The 13,703-nt window shown below is 43.7% G+C and overlaps 1 protein-coding gene across 8 annotated transcripts in view; it reads left to right on the forward strand.

Moving 5' to 3' along the window:
• DCTN1 (dynactin subunit 1) overlaps positions 1 to 13,703 on the forward strand; it is a 246,862-nt gene that overhangs the window by 37,913 nt on the left and 195,246 nt on the right. For all 8 annotated transcript variants that reach the window (XR_008848719.1, XM_056545878.1, XM_056546015.1 and 5 more), the window contains exon 2: positions 4,672 to 4,920. Coding sequence is in view for 7 of the 8 variants with exons in the window: in XM_056545878.1 (XP_056401853.1) it covers positions 4,672 to 4,920 (249 nt within the window). In the remaining variant the exon portion in view is untranslated. The remainder of the gene's footprint in view (positions 1 to 4,671; positions 4,921 to 13,703) is intronic.

Here is a 13,703-nt window from a genome sequence, read left to right on the forward strand (position 1 = left end):
ATACTGTATATACATCACCTCATACTGTATATACATCACCTCATACTATATATACTGTATATACATCACCTCATACTATATACATCACCTCATACTATATATACTGTATATACATCACCTCATACTGTATATACATCACCTCATACTATATACATCACCTCATACTATATATACTGTATATACATCACCTCATACTATATATACATCACCTCATACTATATACTGTATATACATCACCTCATACTATATACATCACCTCATACTATATATACTGTATATACATCACCTCATACTGTATATACATCACCTCATGCTATATATACTGTATATACATCACCTCATACTATATACATCACCTCATGCTATATATACTGTATATACATCACCTCATACTATATATACATCACCTCATACTATATATACTGTATATACATCACCTCATACTATATACATCACCTCATACTATATATACTGTATATACATCACCTCATACTATATATACTGTATATACATCACCTCATACTATATACTGTATATACATCACCTCATACTATATACATCACCTCATACTATATACTGTATATAAATCACCTCATACTATATACATCACCTCATACTATATATACTGTATATACATCACCTCATACTATATATACATCACCTCATACTATATATACTGTATATACATCACCTCATACTATATATACATCACCTCATACTATATATACTGTATATACATCACCTCATACTATATATACTGTATATTCATCACCTCATACTATATATACATCACCTCATACTATATATACTGTATATACATCACCTCATACTGTATATACTGTATATACATCACCTCATACTATATATATGCTGTATATACAGCACCTCATACTATATATACTGTATATACATCACCTCATACTGTATATACATCACCTCATACTATATATACTGTATATACATCACCTCATACTATATATATACTGTATATACATCACCTCATACTATATATACATCACCTCATACTATATATATGCATCACCTCATGCTATATATACTGTATATACATCACCTCATGCTATATATACTGTATATACATCACCTCATACTATATATACTGTATATACATCACCTCATACTATATATACTGTATATACATCACCTCATACTATATATACATCACCTCATACTATATATATGCATCACCTCATGCTATATATACTGTATATACATCACCTCATACTATATATACTGTATATACATCACCTCATACTATATATACTGTATATACATCACCTCATACTATATATACATCACCTCATACTATATATATGCATCACCTCATGCTATATATACTGTATATACATCACCTCATACTATATATACTGTATATACATCACCTCATACTATATATACTGTATATACATCACCTCATACTATATATATACTGTATATACATCACCTCATACTATATATACATCACCTCATACTATATATATGCTGTATATACATCACCTCATGCTATATATACTGTATATACATCACCTCATACTATACATACTCTATATACATCACCTCATACTGTATATACATCACCTCATACTGTATATACTGTATATACATCACCTCATACTATATATACATCACCTCATACTATATATATGCATCACCTCATGCTATATATACTGTATATACATCACCTCATACTATATATACTGTATATACATCACCTCATACTATATATACTGTATATACATCACCTCATACTATATATACATCACCTCATACTATATATATGCATCACCTCATGCTATATATACTGTATATACATCACCTCATACTATATATACTGTATATACATCACCTCATACTATATATACTGTATATACATCACCTCATACTATATATACATCACCTCATACTATATATATGCATCACCTCATGCTATATATACTGTATATACATCACCTCATACTATATATACTGTATATACATCACCTCATACTATATATACTGTATATACATCACCTCATACTATATATATACTGTATATACATCACCTCATACTATATATACATCACCTCATACTATATATATGCTGTATATACATCACCTCATGCTATATATACTGTATATACATCACCTCATACTATACATACTCTATATACATCACCTCATACTGTATATACATCACCTCATACTGTATATACTGTATATACATCACCTCATACTATATATACATCACCTCATACTAAATATACTGTATATAAATCACCTCATACTATACATACTCTATATACATCACCTCATACTGTATATACATCACCTCATACTGTATATACTGTATATACATCACCTCATACTATATATACATCACCTCATACTATATATACTGTATATACATCACCTCATACTATATAAATCACCTCATACTATATATACTGTATATACATCACCTCATACTATATATACTGTATATACATCACCTCATACTATATATATGCTGTATATACATCACCTCATACTATATATACTGTATATACATCACCTCATACTATATATACATCACCTCATACTATATATATGCTGTATATACATCACCTCATGCTATATATACTGTATATACATCACCTCATACTATACATACTCTATATACATCACCTCATACTGTATATACATCACCTCATACTGTATATACATCACCTCATACTGTATATACATCACCTCATACTGTATATACATCACCTCATACTATATATACTCTATATACATCACCTCATACTGTATATACATCACCTCATACTGTATATACTGTATATACATCACCTCATACTATATATACATCACCTCATACTATATATACTGTATATACATCACCTCATACTATATAAATCACCTCATACTATATATACTGTATATACATCACCTCATACTATATATACTGTATATACATCACCTCATACTATATATATGCTGTATATACATCACCTCATACTATATATACTGTATATACATCACCTCATACTATATATACTGTATATACATCACCTTATACTATATATATATATATATACTGTATATACAGCACCTCATACTATATATACTGTATATACATCACCTCATACTATATATATACTGTATATACATCACCTCATACTATATATATACTGTATATACATCACCTCATACTATATATATACTGTATATACATCACCTTATACTATATATACTGTATATACATCACCTCATACTGTATATACATCACCTCATACTGTATATACTGTATATACATCACCTCATACTGTATATACTGTATATACATCACCTCATACTGTATATACATCACCTCATACTATATACTGTATATACATCACCTCATACTATATATATACTGTATATACATCACCTCATACTATATATACTGTATATACATCACCTCATACTATATATACTGTATATACATCACCTCATACTGTATATACATCACCTCATACTATATACTGTATATACATCACCTCATACTGTATATACTGTATATACATCACCTCATACTGTATATACTGTATATACATCACCTCATACTGTATATACATCACCTCATACTATATACTGTATATACATCACCTCTTACTATATACAGTATAATGTCGTCTCCTCCTCCTCCTGTATATAATATTTTCTCCTCTATATTATATTTTTATTATATCTTTGTTTTGCTGTGACTCTTCAGATACTTATTTTCTTCTATCCCATCTCCTCTTCCCTTTTTTTAATATCCATTTCCGTGACTTCATTCTGATACTTTTTATTTACATTGTAGCTAATATCAGATTGTAATAAGTAAAGGCCACACAAAGGCCTGATATAGACCCCACAGACAACTTAGAGCATAAATGTGGAAATTATATAAAGGGGTGTTGTTAAAGGGTAGCTCCCACCATCATGTTTTTTTGTTTTTTTTTTCTGTCTCTGCCTTTTGCCCTTCTATCACTAACACCCTCCCTGCCTTTATTTTTTTTCTTTTTACTATTTTTAAAATGGCATTTAGTCTGCTCACTACTAGGCAGACTTCCCCAGCAGGCACCACGTCACTGATGCCTGCTGGGGGGGTCAACTTCCGCCCTTAGTTCTCCTAACAGGGTGCCTCCAGCTGTTTCACCACTACAACTCCCAGCATGCCCTGACATCTATTGGCTGTCAGGGCATGCTGCGAGTTGTAGTGGTAAAACAACTGGAGGCACCCAGGACAGGAGCTTCATGGGGGAAGGAGTGAGCCAGGAGCCGATTCAGGAGGGACGGGTGCGGGGGAGCCTCTTCCTGCCGCTCGGTGAGTAACACCCAAACATTGCCCCCTCAATGCAAGTCTATGGGAGGGGGCGTGGCAGCTGTCACGCCCCCTCCCATAGACTTTCATTGAGGGGCGTGGCCTGACAGCACGAGGGGGCGTGGCCGACCCCCGCAGCGTTCGGAACTAAATGTTCCAAACTCAGCCAAAACACTGGTCTAACCATTAGATCAGCATCTGGACAATGTATCACCTGTACTGGCAGCCATATTGGATATCACCCTGCTCTTATATACTGTTGTGTTCTTGATATTTGGGGTGGTCGCCCCACGATCCGGCAGGTACACCCTTCATTGATGTTATTTTTATTTATTTTTCTCCCCCAGACCCCGAGCTCTGTGGCCAGGATGAGCGTGGAGGCCACCGGTAAGCCCCTGAAGGTGGGCTCTCGAGTGGAGGTGATCGGGAAGGGTCACCGCGGTACTGTCGCTTTCGTGGGGGCCACGCTGTTCGCCACTGGGAAGTGGGTGGGAGTCATCCTCGACGATGCCAAGGGCAAGAATGACGGCACCGTGCAGGGCAGGAAGTACTTCACCTGTGAGGAGAACCACGGGATCTTCGTGCGTCAGTCACAGGTACGATCAGTTATGGATAATGGTGGTGGGGAACCAAACTACACGCACACTGCAACGCCTTCAGAAAGTATAGAATGTACACAGTGACTCCACCAGCAGAATAGTGAGTGTAATACTGGATATAACTCGGGATCAGTACAGGATAAGTAATGTAATGTATGTACACAGTGACTCCACCAGCAGAATAGTGAGTATAATACTGGATATAACTCGGGATCAGTACAGGATAAGTAATATATGTACACAGTGACCTCACCAGCAGAATAGTGAGTATAATACTGGATATAACTCGGGATCAGTACAGGATAAGTAATATATGTACACAGTGACCTCACCAGCAGAATAGTGAGTACAGCTCTGGAGTATAATACAGGATATAACTCGGGATCAGTACAGGATAAGTAATGTAATGTATGTACACAGTGACTCCACCAGCAGAATAGTGAGTATAATACTGGATATAACTCGGGATCAGTACAGGATAAGTAATGTAATGTATGTACACAGTGACTCCACCAGCAGAATAGTGAGTGCAGCTCTGGAGTATAATACAGAATATAACTCAGGATCAGTACAGGACAAGTAATGTAATGTATGTACACAGTGACCTCACCTGCAGAATAGTGAGTACAGCTCTGGGGTATAATACAGGATATAACTCAGGATCAGTACAGGATAAGTAATGTAATGTAGGTACACAGTGATCCCACCAGCAGAATAGTGAGTACAGCTCTGGAGTATAATACAGGATATAACTCAGGATCAGTACAGGATAAGTAATATATGTACACAGTGACCTCACCAGCAGAATAGTGAGTACAGCTCTGGAGTGTAATACAGGATATAACTCAGGATCAGTACAGGATAAGTAATATATGTACACAGTGACTTCACCAGCAGAGTAGTGAGTACAGCTCTGGAGTGCTGACCAATTAGTTGCGGGTGTGGTCGTGCTTCAGCTGTGCTGTGTGTCTGCTGTGTCTCCTGAGCTCCAGGGAATTACCATCTGTTCCACCTGGGGCCTGCTTCCTCCTCCCCAGGGAGGGAGTGGGTTTCCAGGCATGAGTGAGGGAGGTGAGGCCCAGGCTTCTGCTCCTCGGACTAGGCCGCAGGGGAGCAGTAGGAGCCAGCAAGCGGCCGGAACATCGGAGGATTTGGGGGTGAGGCGTTCCACCAGGAGTCGCAGCAATGCTGCTCCAACTCCCCCCACAGAGGCGAGAAGCTCCAAGGTGGGATCCTCCTTGGGAAAGCTGGGTGCTGCCAGTGGAAAGCTGGGTTCGTCCGGAAGAAGGCAGAGTGCTCACGGAGGTGAAGCCGACCTCAGTGAGGAAGGCTGGGGAGTGCTGAGGACCCGGGAGTCTATTTCCACCTATACCTCCCGGGTAAAAAGTCACCTCCGTGAGTATGAAGACGCCTGTAAGGCCATCAGGAGGCTCCGAGAGGAACTGCGCTGTGCCCGTGCCAGAGCTAAGGTAACTCCTAAACGGAAAAAAACTGAGATCAAGGCAGAGATAAAAAGACTTATGGCTGACATGCAAGTTTTGGAGGAGAGGAGAGCAGCATTACTGGAGAAGAGTGGTCCATTTAAAGAAAAATTGGAAAATGAGGAGCGCTTCAGGGTGACAGAAGAAGAAAAAAATAAAAGGTTGATGGGGCTGCAACCTGAGAGCCAGGTGGATGATGCGGAGGAGATGGAGGAAGAACTACAGCCAGATCCACCTGGTGGCCTGCGGCAACAGCAGCAGGCCCCGTACAGTGGGCCCCCTGCACAGCAACCAGCAGTATCACCTGCCGACTCAGGAGAGGACAGTGACAGCAGCTACCAGGGAGGGGCGCTAATGGCCCAGATCCGCATGCTGGAATCCCCAGTGTGTCCTCAGAATCTGGTGTTTGGAGATGAGCTCCCAAATGAGGCACCTGGGGGTAAGAAGAAAAAAACCAAGCCAAAGCAGCAAGAAGTGGTGAGTTACATCTACACCCCCCTCCCTGTAAACCCTGAGTCGGCCGCAGGGTCAGCTCATTGTGCAAGCCCCGTTACCCAGCCCAGCCCGTGTTCTGTGGTGGACTCGGTGCAAAGGTGCGGGGAGAGTACAGATACTAAAAGGGCGCAGAGCTCCATGCCTGTTTGCAGTAGCAGGAATGGAGCAGAGAAGGCATCGGCCGCAAGGCCGTACAATGAGGGCGGCCCAGCAGTGGGCAGAGAGGCAGACTCCGGTGCTGTAGTTCGCTCCCCTGTGGGAGAGGGGGGTGACTCAGTGCCGGAGGTAACAAAGGGCATAACAGACACTCCTAAAAGTAAAGAAAAACATTTATTTTGCATTGGTGCCGCTGATCCCATTGATCAGCGGCGCCATGAGAAGACTGGAGATGATGCTGATGAGGCGGAGGGCACTAATAAGAACAGGGCTGGGGCCTCCTCTAGACCGGGCAAGCATGCTGCCCGGTCCCTTAAAGGGCCAGCGGAGGTTGTCCCAGCCCCAGTGCCCCGTGATGCTGAGGCAAAACAGGGAAAAACATCATCATCATCCTCGTTTCCCGGATTTGCTATTTCTGGTCCAGCTAGAGTGAATGAGAAGGTAAATGGGGGTGCGGGTTGTATGACTGGGGAGCGGATGGAGGTTAATGTTATTGGAGAAGGTGATTTTGCTGTTGCTGTAATTGGGGGTGGTGGTGATGGGACTACAGATGAGGCTATTGGAAACAATGTTGTTGGGGGAAGTGCTAATGTTGTTATTGGGGGTGGTGGGGATGTTGTCATTGGCAGTGGTGTAGGTGTAGGGTCTGGTCCGGTTGCCCCCCCAGTGGTGACAGATCATAGGAGTTATGCCAATGTCACTGCTGGGGGAAGTAGAATATTTTCCTTGTCTCCTGACTCTAGGGACGGTTTATTGCAGCGACGTCTCCTGGAGGCTCTGAAAAAGGGGGAAAGGTCGATTAATGTAGAGGGTAGAGCAGTTGATCTGTCTTTCTGGATAGAGAGACACGGTCTCTCTGCCTTCCGAGAGGAAAGAGGGGGCGATACTGTGTGGTCCCTCCCAACAGCCGGGGCAGGTAGTAACCGTAGGAATGTGGTTCGTCTTCAGTGGCAGGGCGAAGATATGTGTCCTTCAAGGACCAAAGTGGTTGAGCTCTTGCTAAGGATGGGCTTCAAGGCAGTCGATATCTTCGCCTTGATACATCCCTACGGTACTCCTGAATTCGATATCAGTTTTGTTCGGCCAGAGGGGCTTGAGCTTTTCTGGTCGAATTATGAATTGGTAAAGAATGAGCCCGGCTGGCGAGACTTTGCCGTACAGGCATTGTCTCGTCAAAACGAAATAAAAAAAGTGACCGTTTTGACCCGTAACGAATCACTCTCTTGTGTTGACATCATCACCTGGTTAGGACGGTATGGCGAGGTAATGGGGGTCCCGCAGAAGAACAGGGACGAGTTTGGCATCTGGTCAGGAGCCTGGACGTTTTTGGTAAAACTTAAGCGTTCAGAAAATACAGTTACCCATATTCCATCCTCTGCCTTTCTCGGTAGGGATCGTATCCAGATTTTCTACCGGGGTCAGCCGAAGCTCTGTCACAGATGTGGTGACCCCACACACTTCAGTGCAAACTGTACGGTGCAGAAATGTGCCTTGTGTGGGGGTGTAGGCCATCTTGCCGCATCTTGTGCAGAGATTAGGTGTCACCTGTGTGGTGACTTAGGTCACCCATTCAGTCGTTGTCCTCGTTCTTTCGCTAATGCGGTCTTGTCCCCACCGGGACGACCTCTCATTCTGTCCCAGAGGCCAACCTTGCTGCTGAGACCCCGAGGGATGGCGAGTTGAATGAGAAGGTCAGGAGGATCCAGAATGAGGAAGGTGCCATCTCCTCAGATAGCGTGGAGGAGGATGATGGGGGATGGCAGAAGGAGACACGAAAGCGGGGTACAAGTAGAAAAAAGGGAGATTTGAGATCTTCTCCCACCCTGGTCCAGGTGCCAAAGGAAGGCAAAACTGACTCCCCTCTGGTTGGCCTTTCCAATCGATTCCGACCCCTCAGGGACATCTCCTCTTCTTCGGAAGGGGAGGATGAGGGGGAGGTGGCAGAGGGGCTTCCAGGGGGCGCCGAGTCCTCTTCCCCTGGGGAGGTTATGTCCTCAGGGGAAGGGACTGGCCTAGAATCCGGAGATGAGGAAAGTAAAACGACGACTGGTGAGATGGACACTTCTATTTCTCTAAAAAGGGTGAAGAGTTCTTCTGATGTGGAGGGTGAGAAGGGGAGTGGGAAAAAGAAAGCTGTTTAACTCAATCACCCTCGATGGCGGCACCCTCTCCGTTGACGCTGGCGTCCATTAATGTCGCCAGCATTAAGTCAGATACAGCTCGTTTTGCTGCCTATGATTTTTTTGCCCATATTAATGCTGATATTTTATTTTTGCAGGAGACCAGGCTAACAGATATGTCATCTATCTACAAGGCTAAAAGAGAGTGGAGGAATGGGCCCTCCTACTGGTCTCTTGGGGCCGAGCCGTATAGCGGAGTGGCGGTCCTTTTTACCGCAGCGGTAGAATGCCGACGGGTTATCGAGTTAGAAATGGGGAGGTGCCTGATCTTAGATGTCCTCATGAGGGGACAAGAACTTCGCCTTATTAACATCTACGGCCCACAGTCTAAGTGGGACCGGAAGTGTCTCTTTATGAGGATCAAGCCCTATCTTTTTACAAGTCGGCAGGTGGTCTTTGGAGGGGACTTTAATGCTGTCAGGAGGCCCCAAGACAGGGGAGGTGCCAGAGACAAGCTGACTTATGATAGCGTCGCCCTTAATAGCATAGCGAGTGAGGCTCGCCTGGTGGATGTCCACATCCGGCACACCCCAGGCCACGCGGGATTCACCTATCATAGGGGTAGTTGTAGGTCTAGGATAGACAGGTTTTATTTAAAGGAGGAAGCCGTCTCTTCAGCAGTGTCTGTTGTTGAGGTGGAGTTCTCCGATCACTGTTTAATTTTGTTTTCTCTGAATGTCACAGAGACCCCCCGGATGGGCAGAGGCTATTGGAAGTTGAATTCGTCTCTCTTGGAAGAAGCGGAGATAAGACAGTCCTTTGAGGATTTTCTTCAGAGCCAGGTACCATTGCTGGGCCTTTGTAGCAGTAAGTCAGAGTGGTGGGAGATCTTCAAGGAAAGGGTTGCGAGATTCTTCCGCCAGCTCTCGGGCCTCAGAAGCCTAAACAGGTACCGCTTGTACCAGGGCCTGAGGAAGAAACTTGAGCACCTTGTCTCGACTGGAGGTAGTCGTGATGATATCTCCAGAGTGAAGTCCTTGCTGATGAAGTGCCAGTACGATAGGCACGCATCTTTGGTTTTTGAGAGGGATTACGGGAAGTACCGCTCGCCCGACCCTTACAGAAACTGCAAGATGTCAGTGAATAGTAAAGTAGTCTCAGGACTGATTGATAGTACGGGATCCTTGAAAAGGTCCAGATCAGGGATCCTGGAGGTCGTTAGATCCTTCTACTCGCACCTCTTGGGAAGGAAGGATCTAGATCGAGATAAGGTATCAGCTTTCTTGGCTGAAACCGTCCCTGAACCAGGAGTAGACCCCTCTCTTGACGTTTTGACAGAGATGATCCGGTAAGAGGAAGTCAGGATGGCTATTGATGGGCTTGCCCTCAAGAAGTCACCCGGTCCGGATGGCTTAACATCTAAGTTCTATAAGACCTTTAAGGACACTTTGGTTCCCCTCTTGACCGCGGTTTTTAATGAGTGTCTATCCTCGGGCACTCTGCCAAAGTCAATGAGGAGGTCAGCGCTGATCATCCTGTCAAAGGGTAAAGACCCGTCCCACATTGAGAATTGGCGTCCCATAGCACTTCTCAATGCGGACAGAAAGATTCTGGCAAAAGTGCTGTTTAACCGGTTGGTGGAGTTTGCACCCCGGCTCCTTTCGGGGGCTCAGCATTGCTCTGTTCCGGGCCGCAGTACATTTAGTGCTGTACTCAGTGTCCGGGAGGCTGTGGAGCAGGGTAGGGCTGGCCACTGGAAGGGGTACTTGATGTCCTTGGATCAGGCAAAAGCGTTTGATCGGGTTAACCATGAGTACCTCTGGTCTGTCCTTCTGAGATATGGTCTGCCAGGGGGGTTTGTTGATTGGCTTAAGACCTTGTATGTAGGGGCAGAGAGTTTCCCGCTTGTGAATGGTTGGATTGGCTGCTCTTTTGAGGTTGGGTCTGGTGTCCGTCAGGGTTGTCCTTTGAGCCCTTTGCTGTACGTGTTTGCAATCGATCCTTTCCTTAGAAGAATTGATTGTGGACCGTTGACGGGGATGAGAATGGACCTGGTGGTGCCGGATTTGGCTCTGAGGGCGGTAGCGTATGCTGATGATGTCACCGTGTTTGTCTCCTCACAAGAGGAAGGCCAATGGGTGATGTCAGAGGTGGACCGCTACTCGGAGGCATCCGGGTCCAAGATCAATCAGGATAAGTGTGAGAGTCTCTGGCTGGGAGGGGGAGATCCTGATTTTGATCTCCCGGACGCCCTTCCAGAGCCCCAGGAATCCGCAAAAGTCCTCGGCATCGAATTTGGTCAAGGGGATTACCCCAAACAAAACTGGGAAAGCAGGCTTAAGATCGCCGCTCAGAAGGTGGATCAGTGGAAGGGTTGGTCTTTGACCCTCCGGGAAAGGGTTAACCTGATGAAAACTTTCCTGCTCCCTTTGCTGATATATCTGGGCAGTGTATGGAGGTGGGTTTAGAGCTTTTGAATTCTATCAGGATCCCCTTGAAGTTTTGGGACTTGACTTGGCGCTGCTTCCATGGGAAACTGTGTGTGAGGGACAATCTGAAGTGCAGGAGCTCTGAGGACCGGGGATGTCCCCGCGAAGAGTGTGGAGGCATGCTGGAAAGCATGGAGCATTTTCTGCTTCATTGTCCCTTTAACACAGAGGTTTACAACAGGGTGGGCGCTTCCATTGGTTGGCCTCGGCTGGCCAGTCTCTCCTATGCGGAATGGGCCTATGGGGCATTCAGAAACCTTGGAGGCTGGGACCGGTGCACTTTATTCCTAGTCAGCTCAGTGGTCAGGTATTACACGTGGAACGCACGGTGTTTAGTGTCGACGCAGCGTAAAATCCTCCCTGTGGGTGAGGTGGTTAGGAGCATTCTTGGTGACCTGGTGAAGGTGCGTTCTCTGGAGTACGAGAGGCTGGGTGCTGGCAGGGCCTCTCGTCTGTGGAGGGGCTCTGCCTTTAAAGTGCCTTAGCCTGTTGTCTCCCCCTGGTGGTGGGCTGATGCTGGCACATTAGTCTTTTTGTTTTGTGCTGTAGATATATGGTGATATAGGGCTTGCAGGCACTGAACTTGAGCTTTAGGGGTTTGTGTGATTGAAAAGCCTTATTGTTGTTTGTTGTTTGGTTTGTATAGTTTGCATTATTTTGTATATATTTGTTTTGTTTGTACATTTATGTATATATGTATATATATATATATATATATATATATATATATATATATATATATATTGTGTTTTTTTTCTAGGGGTTGTGTTGTGTTGGGGTTCAGTGTTAGGTTGGGTGGTGGGTAGATGGGGGGAGGGGGGTTTCTGTGTGGGACTTTTTATAAAAAAAATAAATAAATCCTGGACTGGTTCATGGACGTCTGTTATCATGTACTGGGGGCATGGGATGCGGGACCAGCTCAGGGCCAAAAAAAAAATAAAAAATAAAATAAAAAATACATTGTATATTCTGTTTTTCTGTTTGCGGTGTTTGTTGGTGGTTTGACATATTTATTATTTTGGGTGGGGAAATGCAACCGGACCAGTTTTTTAGTTATTATTGTTGTTATTATTATTACTGTTATTATTATTACTGTAAGTATTATTATTATTGTAGAGTGTTTAGTAGTTGTTGTTATTATAGCGGTGTGTTTGGTGAGAATGAGGCTGGACCAGAAGATACTTGGTTGGACATTTTTGGACTAATATGGACTCATTTTTGTATATATTATACAGGTGTATGTTGTTTGTATTATTGTTATGGTGATGTTTGTTCTTTTTGTAATGTTTTATATTTTTTAATAAAAGATCTACAGGATATAACTCAGGATCAGTACAGGATAAGTAATATATGTACACAGTGACCTCACCAGCAGAATAGTGAGTACAGCTCTGGAGTATAATACAGGATATAAATAGAGATTTTCCTAGCTTGTGACGGAAAATATAAGTTATATGAAGACAGGAGGCGAGTATCTTATGCATTAATCTTTCTTTATTAATGCCCATAGCAGAATATTCATTATTCAATTAAATGAACAGAAAACTTTAAAAAACTACATATCCCAGCAGTCCTTGGGGCACAATAGCCACTCCTAATCCAGCAGCCCCTATATAAGGACTGCCCCCACATATAACTTCCTCTTTCTTAATGCGACAACACCGCCGCACCGGAACTAAGGATGTCCCCCGGATAGCATCTCGACCTTCCGACACAGCAGCCAGCCGGCCCGATGTCTTGGGAATCGGAGAGCCACCGCGCCAACTCCAACCACGTCGTAACGAGGATCCTAGAAAAGAAAAATATCTTCGACCAACAGGTCAACCGGACCCCGGACACCAACAGCGATTGGCCACTAGAACCGACTGGCGCACAGGAGGCGGAGTCCTCTTCCGACCGACCCTCCGGCTCACAGGACGCCACTTCGCTCCAACGGGAGCTGAAGAACTCCAATCTCTGGGAACAGATGACGACCCAACAGGGATCAGAAAACCGAACCTTAGTTCGAACATGTCAACCGCCAACCGACACCTTCGTTC

The sequence above is a fragment of the Hyla sarda genome, chromosome 1 (assembly GCF_029499605.1).
Source record: "Hyla sarda isolate aHylSar1 chromosome 1, aHylSar1.hap1, whole genome shotgun sequence".
In the NCBI taxonomy this organism is placed as follows: domain Eukaryota; kingdom Metazoa; phylum Chordata; class Amphibia; order Anura; family Hylidae; genus Hyla; species Hyla sarda.